Here is a 22,135-nt window from a genome sequence, read left to right as displayed (position 1 = left end):
TTCTCTCATTCTCTATTTCTGCATAAGCTCATGCATAAGCATAAGCTTATGCGGAAACTTAAGCATATGCTCATGCTCATGCATGAGCATAAGCATGAGCTTATGCTTATGCTTATGCATAAGCATAAGCATAAACATAAGCATAAACATAAGCATAAGCTCATGCTTATGCTCATGCGAAAATAGAGAAGGAGCTTATGCGGAAATGGAGAATGAGTTTCCGGATAAGCTTCTCTCATTCTCTATTTCCGCATAAGCTCATGCATAAGAATGAGCTTATGCGGAAACTTAAGCATAAGCTCATGCTCATGCATCAGCATAAGCATGAGCTTATGCTCATTCGGAAATAGAGAATGAGCTTATGCAGAAATAGAGAATGAGTTTCCGCATAAGCTCATGCATAAGCATGAGCTTATGTGGAAAGAGAGAATGAGCTTATGCTTCTCTCATTCTCTATTTCCGCATAAGCTCATGCATAAGCATAAGCTTATGCGGAAATAGAAGCATAAAGAAGGGGGAAACTTAAGCATAAGCTCATGCTCATGCATGAGCATAAGCATGAACTCATGCATGAGCATAAGCATGAGCTTATGCTTATGCTCAAGCATTAGCATAAGCATAAGCTCATGCCTATGCTCATGCATGAGCATGAGCTTATGCGAATGAGAGAAGGGGGAAATAGAGAAGGGGGAAAGAGAGAAGGGGGAATGAGAGAAGCATAAGCATAAGAGAATAAGAGGGAGAGGAAATAGAGAATAAGAGGGAAAGGAAAGAGAGAAGGGAAAAGAGATGAGGGGGAAATAGAGAAGGGGGAAAGAGAGAAAAAGAGAAGAGGGAAAAAAGAGAAGGGGGAAAAAGGAGAAGGGGGAAAAAAGAGAATAAGAGAAGGGGGAAGAAGGAAAGAGTGGGAGGGGAAGAGAGGGTTCCTACGCCCATCACTGCAGCTAGTGCTTAAGGTGCTAGTTGCAGGCCAATGCAAATAACAAAAATAATAAATGGAAAAAAAAGGAAGTACTTACCTGAAATAGTATATCCAGCTCGGTGTAGTGGACTGGCCCTACAAAAGAGAGAAAACAACCCATTTTCTCAAATAAGATGTTAGTGGAAGGAGGAGATTACAAAAGCAACTTCTTGAAGGGAGGAGATTGAGGAGACAAGGAAAGGAGGAGATTCAGGAGACAAGGAGAAAGTGAAGGAAGAGAAATACAGAAAAAAGAGTTGAGTTTTCTTTCTTTCTTGAAATCTCGTTTTTTGTTTCAATCCTTTCAAAACAAGCATGAAAACTAGTTTACAGGTTTAGCAATACAAGAAGAAACACTCACAAAACTAAAGCTAACAAACAAACAACCTACATTGTTGAAACAAACTCACCTCTTGAAGAACTTCCTTTCAAGAAACCAAAGAGGGAAATAGAGAGGGAGTACAAGAGGTAGGAGAAGGGTGAGGAGTGGAAAATAGAGTGGGAGGTTGCTTGGAATAGGTGGGAGGTCATCGAAAATAGGTGGGAGGAGATTTTGGGTTGCTTACTTGAGAGATTAGGGAATAGTATGAACAAAACGCCACGTGTTTAGCGTTTCAAGTTTTAACCCACAGTGTCGCTATATAGCGACGCTTATTCGTCGCTATATAGCGACGTTTTTAATTAAAAACGTCACTATATAGTGACGGAACAGAGGAAAGCGTCGCTATATAGCGACGCTTACTGTCACTTTTTTGATGTGGCATCTAGATAAGCTCAAACATACTATTTTATAATTGTCAATATCTCGTCTTCATGCTTATGTTGTGATTTTATAAGTGTAGATGGAAGGGACGAGTGGAAGCTCGTCCGATGATGCGCCAATGCCCGGGAGCATGAAGTGGCTTACGGAGAGGTTATACTGTCATTGCACTCATTGCAAGCGAGAAGTACGACATCAACGTCGTATTATCATGCACCACTTGCGGATGTATGGGGAGGAGCCGGAACCAGTACCCCCCATTGGTGTTGCACATGTTGATGGATCATCGGTAAGTCAAAGCTATTTAAGTTCGCAATCTTATTGTATACTAGGAAATACAAGATCTCATATTTACATGAAATCTTAAAACAGGATGAGGAGGGTGACGAGGGTACACATATACCTTCTCACTTTCAACAAGACTATAGTCTCCCGGATGATGACGAGGGTATGGTCGACATGATGGATTCCATTTTTAGGGGCACTACATCCCACGTACACGTGATGTCAGAGTCTGAGGTCAAAATGTGAGAGTTGCAATCAACACAATTGTACGAGGGTGCTAGGATGTCTAAACTACGTGCTTGTCTATCAATCTTGAATCTACAAGTACAGTATGGGTGGTCGGATACAAGTGTCTCGGCCTTAATGAGGTTAGCCCTTGCATTAATTTGACTCATTATTTGGATATTGTTTGTTTTGAGAATCATCATTTGGATAGTGTCTTTGTCATAGGTTGCTCCAGAAGATGTTGCCTGCACCAAATACCATGCCCGCATCAAGAGATGAAGCGAAAAAGATGCTAACAATGGTGGGTATGGATTATGATACCATCCATGCTTGCCGTAATTATTGTATTCTCTTTTGTCGTGAGCATGGAGATTTGGCTAGTTGTCCAAAGTGTGGGGAACAACGATATAGAGATGACTTGCAGGGTGAGCGGATACCGGTAAAGGTCTTAAGACACTTTCCCATCATTGCAAGAATACAACACATGTTTCAATGCAAATCCATAGCGGAGTTGATGACATGGCATGCATCTCATCGGTCCACTGATCACACATTGAGGATTCCCGCAGATTGTGCAGCTTGGAAGCACATAGATAATCAGTGGCCGGACTTTGCGAGGGAGCCATGCAACTTACATCTTGGGCTAGCCATGGATGGCGTGAATCCTTTTGGGTTACGCTCGACATCTTGGTTGACATGGCCCATATTCATGGTGAATTACAATATCCCAGCATGGCTAACAATAAAAAAGGGACACCTCATGCTTGCACTACTTGTGCCAGGAAAGTACAAGGCAAAAAACATGGACGTGTACATGGCACCTTTGATAGAGGAGTTACAGATAGTATGGAGAGGAGTGCAGGCCTTTGATATGTCCAGAGCTCCTAGACCTACCAATGATATTTTGGTCAGGGGTATCTTGATGTGGACCATGCATGACACCCAGGATATGGAGAGTGCGCAGGTACGTGGTTGTGTCTTTACATGTACAATGAGGGATTATGTGTTTTCTACTCTCTTTTGCACGCATGTCTTGTACTAACACATCCATGCACACGTGCAGGACTTGTTACAAGTGGGTACCATGCTTGTCCTGTTTGTGGACCGGCTCTAAAATCGCTTGCATGCTACTCCAAACATATGAGGAAAAATGTTTATGAAGGTCATGCTCGATACCTTCCGCTCGACCATCTCGCACGTGGAGGTCAGCTTGATCCACCACCATCATATTTGAAGGCAAGTGATTGGATTCAAGCTTGGAGGGCGAATGGAGAGGAACCTCCTCCTGGTTTGAAGAGGCTATCGATCTTTCATGAGCTTCCTTATTGGGGTCAGTTACAAATCAATCATCTCTTGGATCCCATGCATATCTTCAAGAATGTGGGGGCTACTATTTGGACACACTTGGTTGGTTCCAAGGACTCGAGAGGAGTGCAAGAAGACTTGCATGCTATGAATAGGATGTCTCGTTTGTGGCCCCAAGTGCATGCTTCGGGAAAAGTTGTCCTCCCGAAAGCAACGTGGATCCTCTCTACGAGGGAGGAGGCAGCGGTCAAGGCAGACATTGACTCTTTTCAAACACCAACAGGGTACATGCGTTGCTTGAAAGGAGCATTTTCAAAGGACAATAAGCTTAGTGGCCTCAAGTCCCATGATTGGCACAAGGTCTTACAGGTATTCTAAGTAGAATTAGTGTACCGATAATAGTGATGCGTTAGCGTAATTATTATTATGTTATATTGTTGACATGACTTCATTGTTGCTTTGATAGTTCATCCTCCCAATTACAATAAAAGGGTGCTTACAAGAAGATGTTAGAAATGCTATATTCAAGATCTGTGGTATTGTGAGGTATGCTTACTATCAAATCGCATTATGTATTTTCTTCATGGACATGTGAAATAGGTGGATATCTCAAATATCTTACATATGCATGGACATGTGAAATAGGTGGATATCTCAAAAAGAGATCTCTATATCGAGCATCGAGAAGGCTAGGGTGGAATCCATTGAAGCCGTATGCTTGCTTGAGAAGCACTTTCCCTCCAGCATTATGACAACTCAAGTCCACTTGCTTGTGCACATAGTTGATGAGGTGGCTATAGCAGGTACCGTTCATAGTCGATGGATGTTTTTTCTCGAGCGGTTTATGAAAACTTTAAAGGGGTTTGTAAGACAAAGAGCAAGATCAGAAGCAAGCATGGTAGAGGGATGGCTTGTGCAAGAGTCATTAGTATATATCACAGAGTTTCTTGCATCCACGGATCCTGATATGCCGTAAGCTTGGCACAACAAGGATGATCATCGCATCGTTGGCGAGGTTCCCCAAGGAAAATGGATTGAAAGAAAGATGAGCGAAGAGCAAATGGAGAAATTCAATAAGTTTTGTATCCTCAATAGCCCTGAGATGCAAAAGTGGATTGAGAGATATGAAGTGGCCAAAGCAGAAAGAATAAATGCAAGGACGAGATTCAACAACCATATCCACGAGATCTGGCTCTTCTCCCTACTCACATGTCACTTGATTGGCTACAACTGGCTCTACATAAAGCCGAACGTGATGGAGAGACAATAAACGAGTGCGAGCGAGAGTTATCATCTGGATGTATGGTGCATGTAAGTATCTTATCTCTTGACGTAATTAAGTAATTATTTGTGGCAATATATGCTATAAAATAGGTGCATCTTCATTGTTTTAATGATTCTCTTTTACAGTACAAAAAGTATAGTGCATTATGGTCATATGGACGACATTTTTGCGTGGAACGCATCGATTCAAAGAGAGTCACGTATGATTATGGAGTCATGGCTAACTTCACACAAGATAGGTGAGCAAGTGCTTCGGATACCAATCTTCTCTCCTCACAGTTGGATTATTGTGGAACCATACGCGACATCTATGAAATTGATTTCAGACAATTTACTATTTTCATTCTTGATGTAAAATGGTTTAGAACTACTTACAACGGTCCCCATGCAACAGTGAGAAAAGATAGTAGCGGTCTCTTTGCAATAGACTCCACCAAACATTGGACCGATGAAAGTGATACTTTTGTTCTTCCCGAGCACTGTGAACAGGTGCATACTAATGATTTAATTAGTCGAAGCTTTCATTTTTAAAGTCCATTGATATAAATATAATTGACGACATTTGGCACCCATCTTCAATATAGGTGGTTTTTCATCCGGATCGTTCTGATCCAAGATGGTGGTACGTGATCCAAGTTGCACCACGAAGTAAGCAAATTTTTGAAGATCGAGATGTGGATATGGAGATGCCACTACCAATGCCGGATCCAATTGATGAATATAGCGAAGAAGATGTAGATCACCATATGAGCCAAGAGGAAGATGCGCATAATGACATCGCACGGGAGGAGGATGGAGATCACGATATTGACGAAGAAGACAACAATCATCAAGATCAATCACCACACTTAAGCTTTATTAAAGAAGATGATCAAATACTTTTAGGTGAACGTACGATGCTAGAGTACGATGATGATATAGGAGATCAACTCGGTATAGAGTTGGAGATAGACTTGCTTGGCACCTTAGACTTGGCTCAAGATGAAACAGTTGATGTAAATGCTCTTATTTGATTTTTCTCATCTCAAACTTGGACATGAATATATGAGCTTCAAAGGCTTGATGTACATGCTCTCATTTTTTTATTCTCTATGAGCTCAAACATGTATGAAAATTTAAAAAAATTTGTCATTGGAAAAAACTAACTTTTAAGGCCTATTAAAAAAAAAAAACCCCTCTGTAAAAACGTCACTATAATATTTTGTATCAGTGTCGCTATATAGCGACTTTCAGCAACAGTCGCTATATAGTGACGATTTACGAAACCCGCTTTTCATACCGACGATTAACGCTAAGTGGGCGCTAAACGTCGATACGTAAACGTCGCAATAGGATCCGTGTGTAGTAGTGTCTGCTTCTCTTATGATTATGCTTCTCTTCTTTTCCCCTCTTCTTAGTCATATTCGGTTCTTTTTTCATAGGCTCCTTAGCCGTATTTGGTTCTTTTTTTTTCAAACAAATTCTAAATGGAACAACCACACCCTCACCCACGGGTGTCCTCCCTAAACCCCAACCCGCCGATTCCCCACATCACAAGGATTATAAACATAGCTTCTCTGCTAGCTCATGTAAAAGAGAAGATTGCACAAGAGAGTGACTAGGTGAAGTACAACGTGGGGATGTGTGCTTCTTGGTGGGGTCCAAGCAGAAGGGTAGTGGAGCAAGGGAGACTGAGAAACACATGACACAACGTATGAGATCTCCATAGGTTGTGGAGAGACCGCCACGACCGATGGTGAGGACATGTCCTATGAAATCACGGTTGCTAGAGAGATAATAGAAAATAACAATATCCTAACCTCCCAAATTGGGAGTTTAATTCATATTACATGAAAGAGTGCATGGGGGTCCTCTTGAAGCATGGTAGGTCAACCTTGCCTACTTCCATCGCAAAGGGAAAGGCTAAACCCAGCTGGGAAGACAAAGCTGACTGGAAGTTTTTCAAGAAGTAACACAGGGACCATCCCGAACTGTTTGAAAGTTAGAGGAGGGCTGCGAGGAGACGGCTGGACTCTGTAGGTACTTTTCACTTTGGTGCAGGCGGATGGTTGGCATTCAAGGCAAACGTGGTAAGTCTACTTCTTCTCATTTAATGTATTGTTCTATTTGTTTTACTACATATTGCATGCACTTTATCTAACTCTCGTAAATTGGGACCATAGCAAGCTGTGATGGGTCGCCTTCCCACAGACACAAAGACGAGATGCGGGTTCTGCATAGGAACAAAGCCGTGGTTTATTGAGCAAGAGGCACTGGAAGCGACAGTCGATTGGGTTGAGGTGGTTGCTCACACGGTATAAGTCTACTCCTACTTGTAATCTCACTTTTTAAACTGTTTTATTCTTTAAGTTCCAATCTACTTTCCAATTAATATGGTTTCACTCTTAGAATCAAAGCTCGAACATCCCATCAGTGGAGGTGAGCGGTGATGACGAGGGATAAGGCTTACATGGCTTCGACGAGGGCCAGGGATCATGCACAGCTCACGAGGGCTAGGGATTAGGCGCAGCTCACGAGGGCCAAAGATCGGGCCAACACGACGCGAACAATGAGGAGGACGAGGATGATGATTTGAATGAGCAGTAGTAGTAGTAGTATTAGTAGTAGTTTGCATATACTTTGCCATGTATGTGCTTCTATATGTCAGCTCATTTGAGCAATTTTGTATCATCCTTTTCGAAAGGGTAATTTTGTAACAAACAATGTTGTATATCTTCGACATGTATACGCTTATGTCGCTCAGCTTGTTTGAGCGATTTCGTATCATCCTTTTCACAAGGAAAATTTTGTAACAAAAAACATTCTTTTGTAATTACCAAAAGACAGCTGGCAAAGATGGAGTAGTGAGAGGGAGAGAGTAGCAAGGAAGAGGGAGGAGAAGCAGATGAGGGCAAGAGGAAGAGGAGGAGAAGAGTAGCGCGACAGGTGTAGAAGGGAGGGAAGGAGCTGTTGTAGAAGGGAGGAGGAGGGGAGAGATGCTACAGGAGGGAGGAGGAGGGGAGAGATTCTACAGGAGCGAGGAGCAGAGGAGAAGTATCCTGGGCAGCTAGAGAAGGAGGGAGGAGGAGCCAGAAGAAGGAGGAGGGGAGAGGGAGGGGAGAGGGATCCTGGGCAGCTGGAGAAGGAGGGGAGAGAAAGGAGGGAGGAGGAGCCAGAAGGAGGAGGGGAGAGGGAGGGGAGAGGGGAGAGGAGGAGGAGGCAAGAGGGAGGGGAGAGGGATCCTGGGCAGCTAGAGAAGGAGGGGAGAGGAAGGAGGGAGGAGGAGCCAGAAGGAGGAGGAGGAGGAGGAGGGGAGAGGGAGGAGGAGGAGCAAGACCGAGGAGGGGAGAGCAGGAGGGAGGGGGGGGAGGGAGAGGGAGAGGGAGAGGGAGGAGAAGGAGGGAGGGAGGGAGGGAGGGAGGGAGAGAGAGGGAGGGAGGGAAGAGAGAGAGAGGGAGGGAGGGAGATTCCAAATTTGAAATTCAAATATCAAAAAGTGGCCCCCTCCCCTCATTGATGGGGGGAGAGGTGGGCTCAAATGTGGGCTTAACCCACCTAGGCTGGGCTAGTTAGGCCTCTTTGGGACCCTCCAAGGCTCTTGCATTAGCCCACTAAGCATTGCCTAATCCATTCCTTATGAGGCCCTTTTGAGACCCCAATTCTCCCCTCATTCTCCCCTAATGGTACTGCTTTTTGAAAAACTTCCAATTAGCTTTGTCTACCCAGTTGGGTTTAGCCTTTCCCTTTGCAATGGAAGTACGCAAGGTTGACCTACGATGCTTCAAGAGGACCCCCATGTGCTCTTTCATGTAATCCAAATTGAACTCCCAATTTGGAGGATTAGGATATTGTCTTTTCAATTCATCGATGATTGCCTGCTTCTTTCCCTCATCTTGGTACTGCCAGTTAGTAGCTATGCCGCTCCTGAAGTGGTGGCTCATCAACTGCCTCATGGTGGCCATCACTGCTACTAAGCCCTTTTTATTTCCTATTATCTCTCCAGCAACCGTGATTTCAAAGGATAGGTCCTCGACTGAGTAAGGAGGACTCATGGTAGTGGCAGAGTCAGACTGAGTGGTGTTTGTGCGAGCGCTTATGGAGAGAGGATCACGACAAGGCATAGGCCCTTTTTCGATGGTTAAGCACCGACATTTAGTGTGCGTGGGATGCTAATCATTGGTATGCAAAGTGGGCTTAAAAAGTATCGTTATATAGCGACACTTTTATAGATGTCGCTATATAGCGACACTTTTTTAGACCTCGCTATGAAAGTGTCACTATATAGCAATGTTTATAAAAGTGCTGCTATATAGCAACACTTGCTAGAGTTGTATAAGGTCGTTATATAGCGACGTTTTACAGAGAGTGTTTTTTCCCATAGCGACCTTTAAAGATAGTTTTACCCAATGATTAAAAAAAATTCTTTTCATACATGTTTGATCCTTTGAAAGAATAAAAGTACAAGAGCATGTACATCAAGTTTTAAGCTCATATATTCATGTTCATGTTTGAGATGGCTTCATCCTAAGCCAAGTCTAGTGCGCCAAACAAGTCTATCTCCAACTCTATACTGAGTTGATCTCCTATATCATCATCGTACTCTGGCATTGTACGTTCATTGATCATCTTCTTCAATAAAGTCGGGTGATTCTTGATGATCGTCATCTTCTTCCTCAATATCGTGATCTCCATCTTCCTGCCGTATGATGTTATTATGCACATCTTCCTCTTGGCTCATACTGTAATCTTCATCTTCTTCTCTAAATCCATCTGGATCAATTGGATCCGGCATTGGTAGTGGCATCTCCATATCCACATCTCTATCTTCAAAATTTTGCTTACTTCGTGGTGCAACTTGGATCACGTACAACCATCTTGGATCAAAACGATCCAGATGAAAAACCACCTATATTGAAGATGGGTGCCAAATGCCATCAATTATATGAAACTATGCTTAAGTACATGTACCAATTGATATTTAAAAACAAAAGATTCAATTAATTAAATCAATAGTATGCACCTGCTCTCATATGCTTATGCTTATGCATGAACATATGCTCATATGCTCATATGCTTTTCCCCTCTCTTTTTTCCTTCTCTTTTCTCATCTTCCTTTCTCTTCCTTCCCTTCTTTTCCCCTCTCTTATTTCCTCTCTTTCATCCTCTATTCTATTCTTTTCATAAGCATATGCATTTGCTTATGCTTATGCTCATATGAATATGCTTATTCATTAGAGCATATGCTCATATGCTCATATGCTTTTCCCCTCTCTTTTTTCCTTCTCTTTTCCCCTCTTCCTTTCTCTTCTTTCTCTTCTTTTTCCCTCTTTTATTTCCTCTCTTTCATTTTCTTTTCTCTTCTTTTCATAAGCATATGCTTTCTCTCTCTTTCTCTTTTTTCCCCTCTTTTCTTCTTTTCTCCTCTCTTTCGAAAGGGTAATTTTGTGACAAACAATGTTGTATATCTTCGACATGTATATGCTTCTATCATTCGGCTCGTTTGAGCGATTTTGTATCACCCTTTTCACAAAGGAAATTTTGTAACAAACAATATTATTTAGTAATTACTTCAAAAAAAACATTACTGGGGCAAAACAAGGCTTGTTGTGGCCCTGTTTAGCCCCACTAATGTTTTTTTTAAGCTTCTGTTAATCATTGCTATATAGCGACGTTTACCAGTGTCACTATATAGTGACATTTACCAGTGTCGCTATATAGCGACGCTTATTAGTGTCGTTATATAGCAATGCTTATATAGCAACCATTCTTTTTTTACGCTTATAGCGACGTAAATACCGACCTTTGCGCCCGTCCAAAAAAAACTTTTTAGTGTAAAAAAGGCCAGTATTTCGCTTGTGTCTTGTAGTGGAGTAGCAGTGGGAGTAGGAGAGGGCAAGGGACCTGACTGATACTGGGTCTCAGGACCAAGTGGAGACCGGTAGGGATGTGAGTGTGCTAACTCGTCTACATCTCCCGAGTCAACACAACATAAGCGACCCCTACTACTCTTCCTTCCCTTATGATGGGCACGCCCAGGTGATGACCCCTCAGTCGAAGTGGCTAGAGGGGATGGCTAGACAATAGGTCAAGCCGTCGGTGAGGAGAGGGATTTGTTGAGGTCCTCTAGGATAGCAAAGAGAAGAATATTGCTGCCTCTACATCGGTCATCTGTGCAACAAACTCGTCGAGATTCCCGACAAAGCCATGGGCTACTAGCAAAGGAGTTCCCCAAGGGGTAGTCACAGTTCTACGTCTAAGAGGAGTCAGGCCAGGTGTAGGCCCCTGATGTCTCACCTGAGTGGAATCAAAGCCCTCTGGAGAATAGAGATCATGATGTTTTCTCCTACAAGGGTTTTTGTACTTGTCAGACATGCGACGTGATCCCATGTCTAATTTGGGGGGATCGGACAAACGTAGACACAAACACAAAAACAAAAAACAAAAAACAAGAGTAGGTAAGAAGCGGAAAGCATATGAGGGAAAGCATATGCATAAGAGAAGGAGAAGCATAAGAGAAGCATAAGAGAAGAAAAGAGAAGGAGAAGCATAAGAGAAGGAGAGGGCAAAAGAAAGAAGAGAGAAAAGGGGAAAAGAGATTGAAAGAGGGGAAAAGAACCAAATATGCATAAGAGAAAAAAGAGAGAAAGCATATGCATAAGAGAAAAAGAGAGAAAGCATATGCTTATGCTTATGCATAAGCATATGAGCATATGCTCATGCATAAGCATAAGCATAGGCATAGGCATAGGCATATGCTTATGAAGAAAAGAGAAAAAGAGAGGGAAAAAGAGTTTGGAGAAGCCTACAAACAAGGAGAAAGAGGAGGAAGAGAAATACCAAAAAGAGAAGAGGTGAGTCTTCTTTCTTTCACCAAATCTCGTTTTTTTTCCTTAACCTCTGAAAATCAAGCATAAAAATTAGCACATAACCTTAGCAATACAAGGAGAAACATGCTTCAACACTCACAAAACGAAATCTCACAAAAAATGAACCTACATTGCTTAAAGAGACCCATCTTCTTGAAAAACTTGCTTTCACACAAGCAAAGAGGGAGAAGGGTGGAGAGGGAGCACAAGTGTTGGGAGAGGGGCTAGGTAGGGATGAAGAGTAGGGAATAGAGAGGAGGAAAGCTAGGTCATCGAATATAAGGTGGGAGGAGAGACTTTTGCTTTCCCACAATAGAGATGTGAAAGACGGTGTTGCAATAGAGATGTGAAAGACGGCATCACGCAGGGTTTCGGGTTTAAGCCCCCAGCATCGCTATATAGCAACGCTAGTCAATCACTATATAGCGACGTTTATATTCAAAAAGAGTTGCTATATAGCAATGGAACAATGCAAAGCGTCGCTATATAGCGACGGAACAGGACAAAGCATCGCTATATAGCGACAATTTAGGGCAGTTATTGTTAGAAGAGAGAAAAGTAGCTCATGTGTGGCTATTTTTTTTATCTTAATAGATTTCCTTGCAGATCATGTTGTGATTTTGAAAGTGTGCAGATGGAAGGGATGAGTGGAAGCTTGTCAAATGATGCGCCAACGCCCGGGAGCACAAAGTGGCTTATGGAGAGGTTGTATTGTTATTGCACTCATTGCAAGCGAGAAGTTATACAACATCAACGTCATATTGTCATGTGCCACTTGCAGATGTATGGGGAGCAGCCCGAACCAGTACCCAGTACCCACCGTTGGTATTGCACGTGGTGATGGATCATCGGTAAGTCAATGCTATTTGAGTTCGTATTAATATTGGATATCATTATGACACGAAACCTTGAGACAAGATCTTATATTTACACAAAATCTTGAGACAGGATGAGGAGGGTGGCGAGGGTGCACATATACCTTCACACTTTGAGCAAGACTATAGTCTCCCAAATGTGCCAGATGATGACAAGGGTATGGTGGACATGATGGATTCTATTTTTAGGGGCACTACATCACATGTACACGTGATGTTAGAGTCTGAGGTCAATATGGGAGAGTTGCAATCAACACATGTACAGTTGTACAAGGGTAGTAAGATGTCTAAACTATGGGTTTGTCTCTCAATCTTGAATTTGCAAGCAAAGTATGGGTGGTCGGATACAAGTGTCTCGGCCTTAATGAGGTTCGCTCTTGCATTAATTTGACTCATTATTTGGATATTGTTTGTTTTGAGAATCATCATTATTTGAAGCCCATGTATGTTTGAATTGTGACTCTCTTTTATCCTTCTCTCTTTTATCCTCTCTTTTTCCTCTCTTTTTCTCCTTTATCTCCTCTCTTTTTCTCTCTTTTTTCTCCTCTCTTTTCCTCTATTTTCCTCTCTTTTGTCCTCTCTTTCCTTCTCTTTTTTTCTCTCTTTTACCCCCACTTTTTCTCTTTTCACTTTCTCTCTTTTTCTCTCTTATCTCTTCTCTTTTCTCCCTTTTTTCCTCGCTTTTTCTCTCTTTTTTCTCCTCTCTTTTCCTCTCTTTTCTCCTCTCTTTCCTTCTCTCTTTTTCCCCACATGAAGCTTCAATAGCCTACCATTGAGCAAGCAGATATAGACTTCTCTCACTCTAATCCAAAGAATGCAGGAGTCTGTAAATGCTTGCTCAATGTCAAGCCGTAGGATTCTAGCTTGCTCAATGTCTTACAAGTATTCTAAGCTATAGGATTAGTGTACCGATAATCATGATGCATCAATGTAATTATGATTATGTTATATTATTGACATGACTTCTTTGTTGCTTTGAAAGAAGGAAAAAGAGAAAGAAAAGGGGAAAAGAGAGGTGAAAATCATCATTATTCGAAGCCTATGTATGTTTGAATTGTGATAGGTTGCTCCAAAAGATGTTGCCTGCACCAAATACCATGCCCGCATCAAGAGATGAAGTGAAGAAGATGCTAACAACGGTGGGTATGGATTATGATACCATCCATGCTTGCCATAATGACTGTATTCTCTTTCGTCATCATTATGGAGATTTGGCTAGTTGTCCGAAGTGTGGGGAACAATGATATAGATATGACTTGCAGGGTAAGCAGATACCAGTAAAGTCTTGAGACACTTTCCCATCATTGCAAGAATATAGCACATGTTTTGATGCAAATCCATAGCAGAGTTGATGACTTGGCATGCATCTCATCGGTCCACTGATGACACATTGAGGATTCCTGCAGATTGTGTAGCTTGGAAGCACATAGACAATTAGTGGCCAGACTTTGCGAGGGAGCCACGCAACTTACATCTTGGGCTCGCCATGGATGGCGTGAATCCTTTTAGGTTACACTCGACGTTTTGGTCGACATGGCCCATAGTCTTGGTGAATTACAATATCCCACCATGGCTAACAATAAAGAAGGGACACCTCATGCTTGCACTACTTGTGTCAGGGAAGTACAAGGCCAAAAATATGGACATGTACATGGCACCTTTGATGAGGAGTTATATATCGTATGGAGAGGAGTGCGGGTCTTTGATATTTTCAAAGCTCCTAGACATACCAATGATATTTTGGTCAAGGGTATCTTGATGTGGACCATGCAAGACTACCCAGGATATGGAGAGTGCGTAGGTACGTGGTTGTGTCTTTACATGTATAATATAGGATTATGCTTTTATGACTCTCTTTTATGCGCATGTCTTATACTAACACATTCATGCATGCGTGTAGGACTTGTTACAAGTGGGTACCATGCTTGTCCATTTTGTGGACCATGTTTGAAATCGCTTGCACAATACTCCAAACATATGAGGAAAAATGTTTATGAAGATCATGCTCAATATCTTCTGCTAGACCACCTCGTGGGTGGAGGTCAGCTTGATCGACCACCACCATATTTGAAGGCAAGTGATTGGATTCAGGCTTGGAGGGCAAATGGAGAGGAACCTCCTCGTGGTATGAAGAGGCTATCGATCTTTCATGAGCTTCCTTATTAGGGTCAACTACAAATCAATCATCTCTTGGATCCCATGCATATCTTCAAGAATGTGAGGGCTACTATTTGGGCACACTTGGTTGGTTCCAAAGACTCGAGAGGAGTGCGAGAAGACTTGCGTACTATGAATAGGATGTCTCGTTTGTGGTCCCAAGTGCATGCTTCGGGAAAATTTGTCCTCCCGAAAGCAACATGGATCCTCTCCAGGAGAGAGGAGGTAGCAATCAAGGCAGACATTGCCTCTTTTCAAACACCCACAAGGTACATGCATTGCTTGAAATGAGCATTTTCAAAGGACAATAAGCTTAGTGGGCTCAAGTCCCATGATTGGCACAAGGTCTTATAGGCATTCTAAGCTGCAGGATTAGTGTATTGATAATCGTGATGCATTAGTGTAGTTATGATTATGTTATATTATTGACATCACTTCTTTGTTGCTTTGATAGTTCATCCTCCCAATTGCAATAAAAGGGTGCCTTCAAGAAGATGTTAGAAATGCTATATTCAAGATCAGTGGTATTGTGAGGTATGTTTACTATCAAATCGCATTGATTGCATTTTCTTCAATTTAAGCTGAATAATTTGTAGACAGATTATGAATACATCTTACATGGGCATGTGAAATAGGTGGATATCTCAAAAAGAGATCTCCATATCGAGCATCGAGAAGGCTAGGGTGGAATCCATCGAAGCCATATGCTTGCTTGAGAAGCACTTTCCCTCAAGCATTATGACAACTCAAGTGCACTTGCTTGTGCACATAGTTGATGAGGTGGCCATTGCAGGTACCGTTCATAGTCGGTGGATGTTTTTCTCGAGCGGTTTATGAAAACTTTGAAGGGATTTGTAAGAAAAAGAGCAAGACTAGAAACAAGCATGGCAAAGGGATGGCTTGTGCAAGGGTCATTAGTATATATCACGAAGTTTCTTGCATCCACGAATCCCGATATGCCACAAGCTTGCATAACAAGGATGATGATCGCATCGTTGGCGAGGTTCCCCAAGGAAAAGGGATTGAAAGAAAGATGAGCAAAGAGAAAATGGAGAAATTCAATAAGTTTTGTATCCTCAATAGCAAGGAGATGCAGACATGGATTGAGAGATATGAAGCGGCCAAAGCAAAAGAATAGTTACAAGGACCAGATTTAGAGTAATGTACAGGCGATCACAGCCATATGCATGGGATCTCACCCTTCTCCCACTCACATGTCACTTGATTGGCTACAACTAGCTCTACGTAAAGCCGAACGCGAAGCGAGAGTTATCATCTAGATGTATGATAAATGTAAGTTTCTTACCTCTTGACGTAATTAAGTAATTATTTGTGGCAATATACGATATAAAATAGATGCATCTTCATTGTTTTAATGATGCTCTTTTGTAGTACAAAAAGTAAAGTGCATTATGTGATGGGATATCTCAAGGTGTATGCCCGAGGCACACCTTGGGTTCTATGTGTGTGTGCTATAGGCACAGTTAGGTGCCCATAAGCACTGTTAGATGTGTGGTTGGAGTGGATTAAGCTCGACTCATTTGGTAGGTATGATGGAGATAATCTAGGGGTGATTTATGGATCTAGATGCTCAACTATGAGCTCATCAATGATGTCGAATGGTTTGTATCTTTGCCTACTTAAGGATCTTTCTATCATGAATAAAATTACGCTTCATTTTATCTCTTCTCTTCATGATGTTGATCCATCTTCACCCTCCATAGCTACTCTCAATTCATTACATATGGTATCAGAGCGGTTCTATCCTCCTTGAGCTCGATGTCATTCTTCTCGTGGCTCTCTCCCTCTTCTTTCTCTTGCCAAGTCTATAGCTCTCTCATCCTCAGCTCTATATTCCATTGCGTGCCTTGTCAAGCACAGATTGTTTGAGCCTATCATAAACACGCTTTCATGTACTACAAAAATGAGTACAAGGCTGGCACGAGTTGGCCCACGCAAGCATACTTCGAGTCAATGGATGGGTTTCTTCCATTTGCAACAAGAACAACCTCTAATTTCTATAGCTTGAAGGCTGCCGTAGAAGATTTGCATATAGTTGAACGTCACAGAAGATGCTAGGTGAGGTTCTATAAACCGGTTGCTAATATGAGAGACTCATGTTCTGTAGTTACCCTTCCAGCTATACTGATTCTAATATAGAGAGGTTGGGATGTTGTTCACAGTATTCTACCCACTGCTATTGCCTAAAGTCATTGGAGGTTTAGCCAAGGGCTCGGTCGTGCTGTAGCAATATCCATCATTTACAATTTTTTGATGAAGCTCAGAAGCTTGGCTTTCATATTCTGATCCACTCGTACCCACCAAAAACATTTGTTCTAGGAATGCTTGCTGCTATGGTTCCTTACTTGTTTTCTCCATAAAATAAAATGCTTATTATTGTTGATCTACTCTGTGCTGACGACGTTAAGTGATAGACTTGCTGAGATTCTTTGGAGACTTCAGGCTACCGCTCATGGTTCTTAGGGACTCTCTAATTGGGAGTGTTCTTTTTCTTCCTTGACTATTTCAATTGATAAAGATTTGCAAGAGTTTATTGGTGCTCGACCATCGCTGTTCATGGTTGTTTTATACTCTCAAAGTTGAAGCTCTTGAAGCTTCTTTGATGCAGAGAGTAGTCAATAATTCAAGTCTCAACTGCGACGGCTCTAAAGGGTATTGGTGAACTTCATTTTGCTACAAGCGTACTATCCTGTGAAGTTTTGAGAGCGAAGGCTATCTATTTCAAGTGCAGCTGCTTGGTTTCTCTATGCAGTCGAGAGTTTTTTAGCAATCGGAGGCATTAATTAATGGTTTCTCAGAGTTCCGATTGTGAAGGTTTGCCTCACACAGCCCATAGTTGACACCAATGTTTCTCTGCATAGCTAAAAGGAGCAGATGAGGGTTGCTAGCCACTACTACTCTCTAATGATTTGGAAGTTTCGTCTTCTTTTATTGGTCATGGTTGTGTTCGACCAGCCAAGCAAGAAAACCCATTTTGTTGTTGTGCCCAACATCAGCTTATCATCTCTGAGGTGCACCAAAAATCACGTTATGTTGCCCTGCTCAGATCATGTTTCCAAAAAGGAAAACTGCCAATATTTTACTTTCAGTTGATGTGCCTCCACAAGATGAGGCCTCCTATGATGATTATGCTTTTTGAACCATCTCCATATATGCTCCAGATCTCTTTTTTATGTTGAGTCAAGGTACTCTGCCTGGATACTCTGCCTGGATAGTCCTCTAAAATGAATGGAATAAACTATTGTGTTCTTTGTAAACACCTCTGATCACCATATGATGTAGGCCATGTGTATGTGTTTTGCTCCATGGTACCTCCTGCAGACATTGTGTGCATGTACATGCAGGGGAGATAACCATTGGAAGGTCTTATGTATCCCTTTGTTTACTTCACATCCTTGGGAACCCTTGCTAGCATGAGATCCTAGCCATAGATTTATCCTTGACCACCATGAGATGGCTTGAGACACTATGTGACTAGATGTATCCTTGACATAGCCTGAGGCATTCCCTTGAGGGGGGGTTTGATGGGATATCTCAGGGTGTATGCCCCAGGCACACCTTGGGTTCTATGTGTGTGTGCTAGAGGCACAGTTAGGTGCCCATAAGCACTGTTAGATGTGTGGTTGGAGTGGATTGAGCTTGACTCATTTGGTAGGTATGATGGAGATAATCTAGGAGTGATTTATGGATCTAGATGCTCAACTATGAGCTCATCAATGATGTCGAATGGTTTGTATCTTTGCCTACTTAAGGCTCTTTCTATCATGAATAAAATTACGCTTCATTGTATCTCTTCTCTTCATGATGTTGATCCATCTTCATCCTCCATATCTACTCTCAATTTGTTACATTATGGTCATATGGATGACATTTTCACGTGGGATGCATCAATTCAAAGAGAGTCATGTATGATTATGGAGTCATGGCTAACTTCACACAAGATACCTGAGCAAGTGCTTCAGATACCAATCTTCTCTCCTCACAGTTGAATTATTGTGGAACCATACGCAAAATCTATGAAATTGATTTTAGACGATTTAGTATTTTCATTCTTGATGTAAAATGGTTTAGAACTATTTACAACGGTCCCCATGCGACAGTGAGAAAATATAGTAGCGGTTTCTTTGCAATAGACTCCACCAAACTTTGGACCGATGAAAGTGATACTTTTGTTCTTCCCGAGCATTGTGAGCAGGTGCATACAAATGATTTAATTAATCGAAGCTTTTGTTTTTAAATGTCCATTGATACATGTAGTTAAGCATAAATTCATATATATAATTGATGGCATTTGGTACCCATCTTCAATCTCTCTTCAATATAGGTGGCTTTTCATCCGGATTGTTATGATCCAAGATGGTGGTACGTGATCCAAGCTGCACCACGAAGTAAGCAAATTTTTGAAGATAGAGATGTAAATATCGAGATGCCACTACCAATGCGAATCCAATTAATCCAGATGGATCTAGCGAAGAAGATGAAGATCACAATATGAGCCAAGAGAAAGATGCGCATAATGACATCGTATGGGAGGAAGATGGAGATCACGATATTGAGGAAGAAGATGACGATCGTCAAGAATCACCACACTTTATTGAAGAAGATGATCAAGTCTTAGGTGAACTTACGATGCTAGAGTACGATGATGATATAGGAGATCAACTAGGTATAGAGTTAGAGATAGACTTGTTTGGTGCGTTAGACTTGGCTCAGGATGAATCCGTTGATGTAAATGCTCTTCATTGATTTTTTCCATCTCAAACTTGGACATGAATATATGAGCTTCAAAGGCTTGATGTACATGCTCTTGTACTTTTATTCTCTCAAAGGATCAAACATGTATGAAAAGGAAAAAAAATTTATCATTGGGAAAAACTATCGTGGTGCATGAGCCGCGATGGCATGTAACATTGAAGGAATTCTATATGTATCGACGAATAGAAGTATAGATGCTAGGTGGACATCATTGAGATGATCGATTTTTGGAAGATACATTGGCTTTTGGTGAGGCTGATAATGCCACAACTAAATTGAAACTTCTCAAACACATGAGAAGGCATGCAAAAGGAAAAATGATGTAGAAGAATGCCACAAAGAGAAGACGAGGCATGAAAGTATGCAGAATTTGGAGGAGAGAAAAGATGAGAGAAAAGATGTGGTAAGAATCTCGCTATGAGACCCATGGAAGACATAGAGCATGGAATTAGAATTGTGTTAGAAGCTTAGCTCCTTTTGTGCATGGTCTGACATTAATTCATTGTATTCTATTTTGGAAGGAAATGCTTATAATGAAATTACATGACTTTTACTGAAAACTTTCTTCTTAGTTTGTCTATTGGCATTAAATGCTGACGTTATTTCATAGTATGTGCATTCGCGTAAAATCAGATATTTTGCTTCATAGCTTGCATCCTCACATCTAAACGTTCTATTGGACCCATGCAAATTACATCCAAACTCACATTTCAGGATTCTGTCCATAAGTGCAAGTGCGTGCCCTTGATAGTGGTGTTCCTGATTTTGTGTCGTCATTATTTCGCAGATGGCAGTCCAATGCAAATGCTTAAAATGTGGCGATGAAAACGATTTTGCAGTTAGCCATGGCAACGAAGACACGCTGACCGGACCGACTGCACGAATCGGGGCCGACTACGTGCTTCTTGCAGCCTATATATACACACCACCAGCAACCTTCCATTCACAATCAACGCGTTTTCACAATCGATTGCCTCTCAGCTACGTTCATCATCTCCAATCAGCCGCCATGGAGCGCTCGGGAGCTGCTAAGCACTTCATCCTTTCTGCTTTCGCCTTATGGGCTCTCCTGCCGGCTCTTGCTCGCGCCAACCCGGAGGGTAAATATTAGGCTTCTACTTTGCATAAGCCTTCCCTCTTCATGCAATAGCGTATACAAATATAATACATTGCTTTCTGCTAACCGATCTACGGCTTGTATCTTACAGTGGACGCTCTGATCGCATTCAAAAATGGGCTTAACGACCCGCAAAACGCCCTCGCCAGCTGGGATCCCAACCTGGTGGATCCCTGCACCTTCTTCCATGTGACCTGCGACGACAACAACCACGTCGTCCGAGTGTACTCATCTACACACCACCCGTTAAACGCGCATTTAATTTGCTCCCGAATACGTTTTGGCTCCTGATCCTGAATTTTTCGAACAGGGATCTGCCCAACTATGGTCTTTCCGGTCCGCTCTCTCCACAACTTGCAAACCTTCCGTCTTTGCAGTCCCTGTGCGTCTTCCTCACTCTAGCTTTCCACCATGTATATTCACCTTCAGTCAATAAGCTAAGCTAAGCGAAGCTTGTCACTCATTTGCTCTAACGATCTCTCTTGTCGCAGCTCCCTCTTTCTCAACCACTTCTCTGGGTCCATCCCCAAAGAATTCGGCAGTCTGCCCAACCTCTTTGCTTTGCAGCTCCAGGACAACGATCTCACGGGGCCCATCCCCTCTGAGTTGGGCAATCTTTCCAATCTGCAGTTTCTGTGAGTAGCTGAAATATTGTCCCTGGACTGTGAATTATTTTATGCACGACAAGCCATTGGTCACATGACTCCTTACCATAACATTCCGTTTTCTCGCGCAGGCATCTCATGAATAATGGTCTCTCGGGCCCTATCCCAACGAATGGCATTTTCTCCAGGTTCACTGCCGAAAGGTGAGCATGTAGCCACCTGAATGTTGTATAACAATCAAGTAAAGGCATGCATGCTCTCCAGATGCCTGAGATTTCCGCATCTTGCTCACCACCTCGTTTGTCAATCTGCATATTGCAGCTACGCAGGAAACCCTGGACTCTGTGGATCGGTGATAAACAAGCCATGTTGATGTTGCGACTCCTGCCACCTCCGTTTTCGCAACTTTCAGGAGTTTCCGCATCATCCAGCGCATGCAGCTCGATGTTGGATTTAAGATTTTTGTAATACGGCTGGATTTTTTCCCCTTGCAATTTGTTTTGTTTTGAGAGCCGGCTTTGCTGTGAGAACCCTTCCAATTGATAATTAAGGTGCTGGTTGGCTTTTCCTACTAAGAAGTCTACGAGTTCATGCTTCAAGATTGTATTCTACTAAGGTTATTAAAGTTAACTCTAATATAACTGTGTTTAGTTAAGTTTACTAAAATAAGATGAAGTTCAAAGAAAAATAGGTTGCTCAAAGGTGCCCCTTAGAGTTAGCTCTTAAAGAATGGATTCATTGAGGCATTTTCTTTGCTAGCTTTAAAACCATACACTATTGTTTTATGGAATGTGCTCCTGAGCAAGTCTATAGCACTAAACTTCTTGAGATCTATGGACCAGATTTAAAAACGACAAACAAGAGTTAAGAGCCAATAGAAGAGGAGAGAGAACACTTTTTCTTAACTAAAATAAGATGAAGTTTACTAAAATAAGATAAA

The 22,135-nt window shown here is 42.0% G+C and overlaps 1 protein-coding gene across 1 annotated transcript; it reads left to right on the top strand.

The window, feature by feature from the left end:
• Positions 1-20,482: 20,482 nt before the first annotated feature.
• On the top strand, positions 20,483-21,568 carry LOC147905766 (leucine-rich repeat protein 2-like). The gene is made up of 6 exons (XM_087376470.1): positions 20,483-20,573; positions 20,682-20,814; positions 20,901-20,972; positions 21,082-21,225; positions 21,327-21,398; positions 21,517-21,568. Exons 1-6 carry the CDS (start codon positions 20,483-20,485, stop codon positions 21,566-21,568), a joined length of 564 nt encoding a protein of 187 aa, XP_087232596.1.
• The last annotated feature ends 567 nt before the right edge of the window (positions 21,569-22,135 follow it).

This window comes from Dipteris shenzhenensis, chromosome 1 (assembly GCF_047967505.1).
Source record: "Dipteris shenzhenensis isolate YYH24624 ecotype China chromosome 1, Dip_SZ_1.0, whole genome shotgun sequence".
In the NCBI taxonomy this organism is placed as follows: Eukaryota; Viridiplantae; Streptophyta; class Polypodiopsida; order Gleicheniales; family Dipteridaceae; genus Dipteris; species Dipteris shenzhenensis.
This window is presented reverse-complemented; position numbering and strand designations above follow the sequence as displayed.

What these genes read in the sequence shown, in the direction of transcription:
- LOC147905766 (XM_087376470.1), top strand. Translation starts at nt 20,483, where the DNA reads ATGGAGCGCTCGGGAGCTGCTAAGCACTTCATCCTTTCTGCTTTCGCC. An exon ending in TGCTCGCGCCAACCCGGAGG is followed by an intron (nt 20,574 to 20,681) that starts GTAAATATTAGG and finishes TGTATCTTACAG; the next exon opens with TGGACGCTCTGATCGCATTC. An exon ending in AACAACCACGTCGTCCGAGT is followed by an intron (nt 20,815 to 20,900) that starts GTACTCATCTAC and finishes TTTTTCGAACAG; the next exon opens with GGATCTGCCCAACTATGGTC.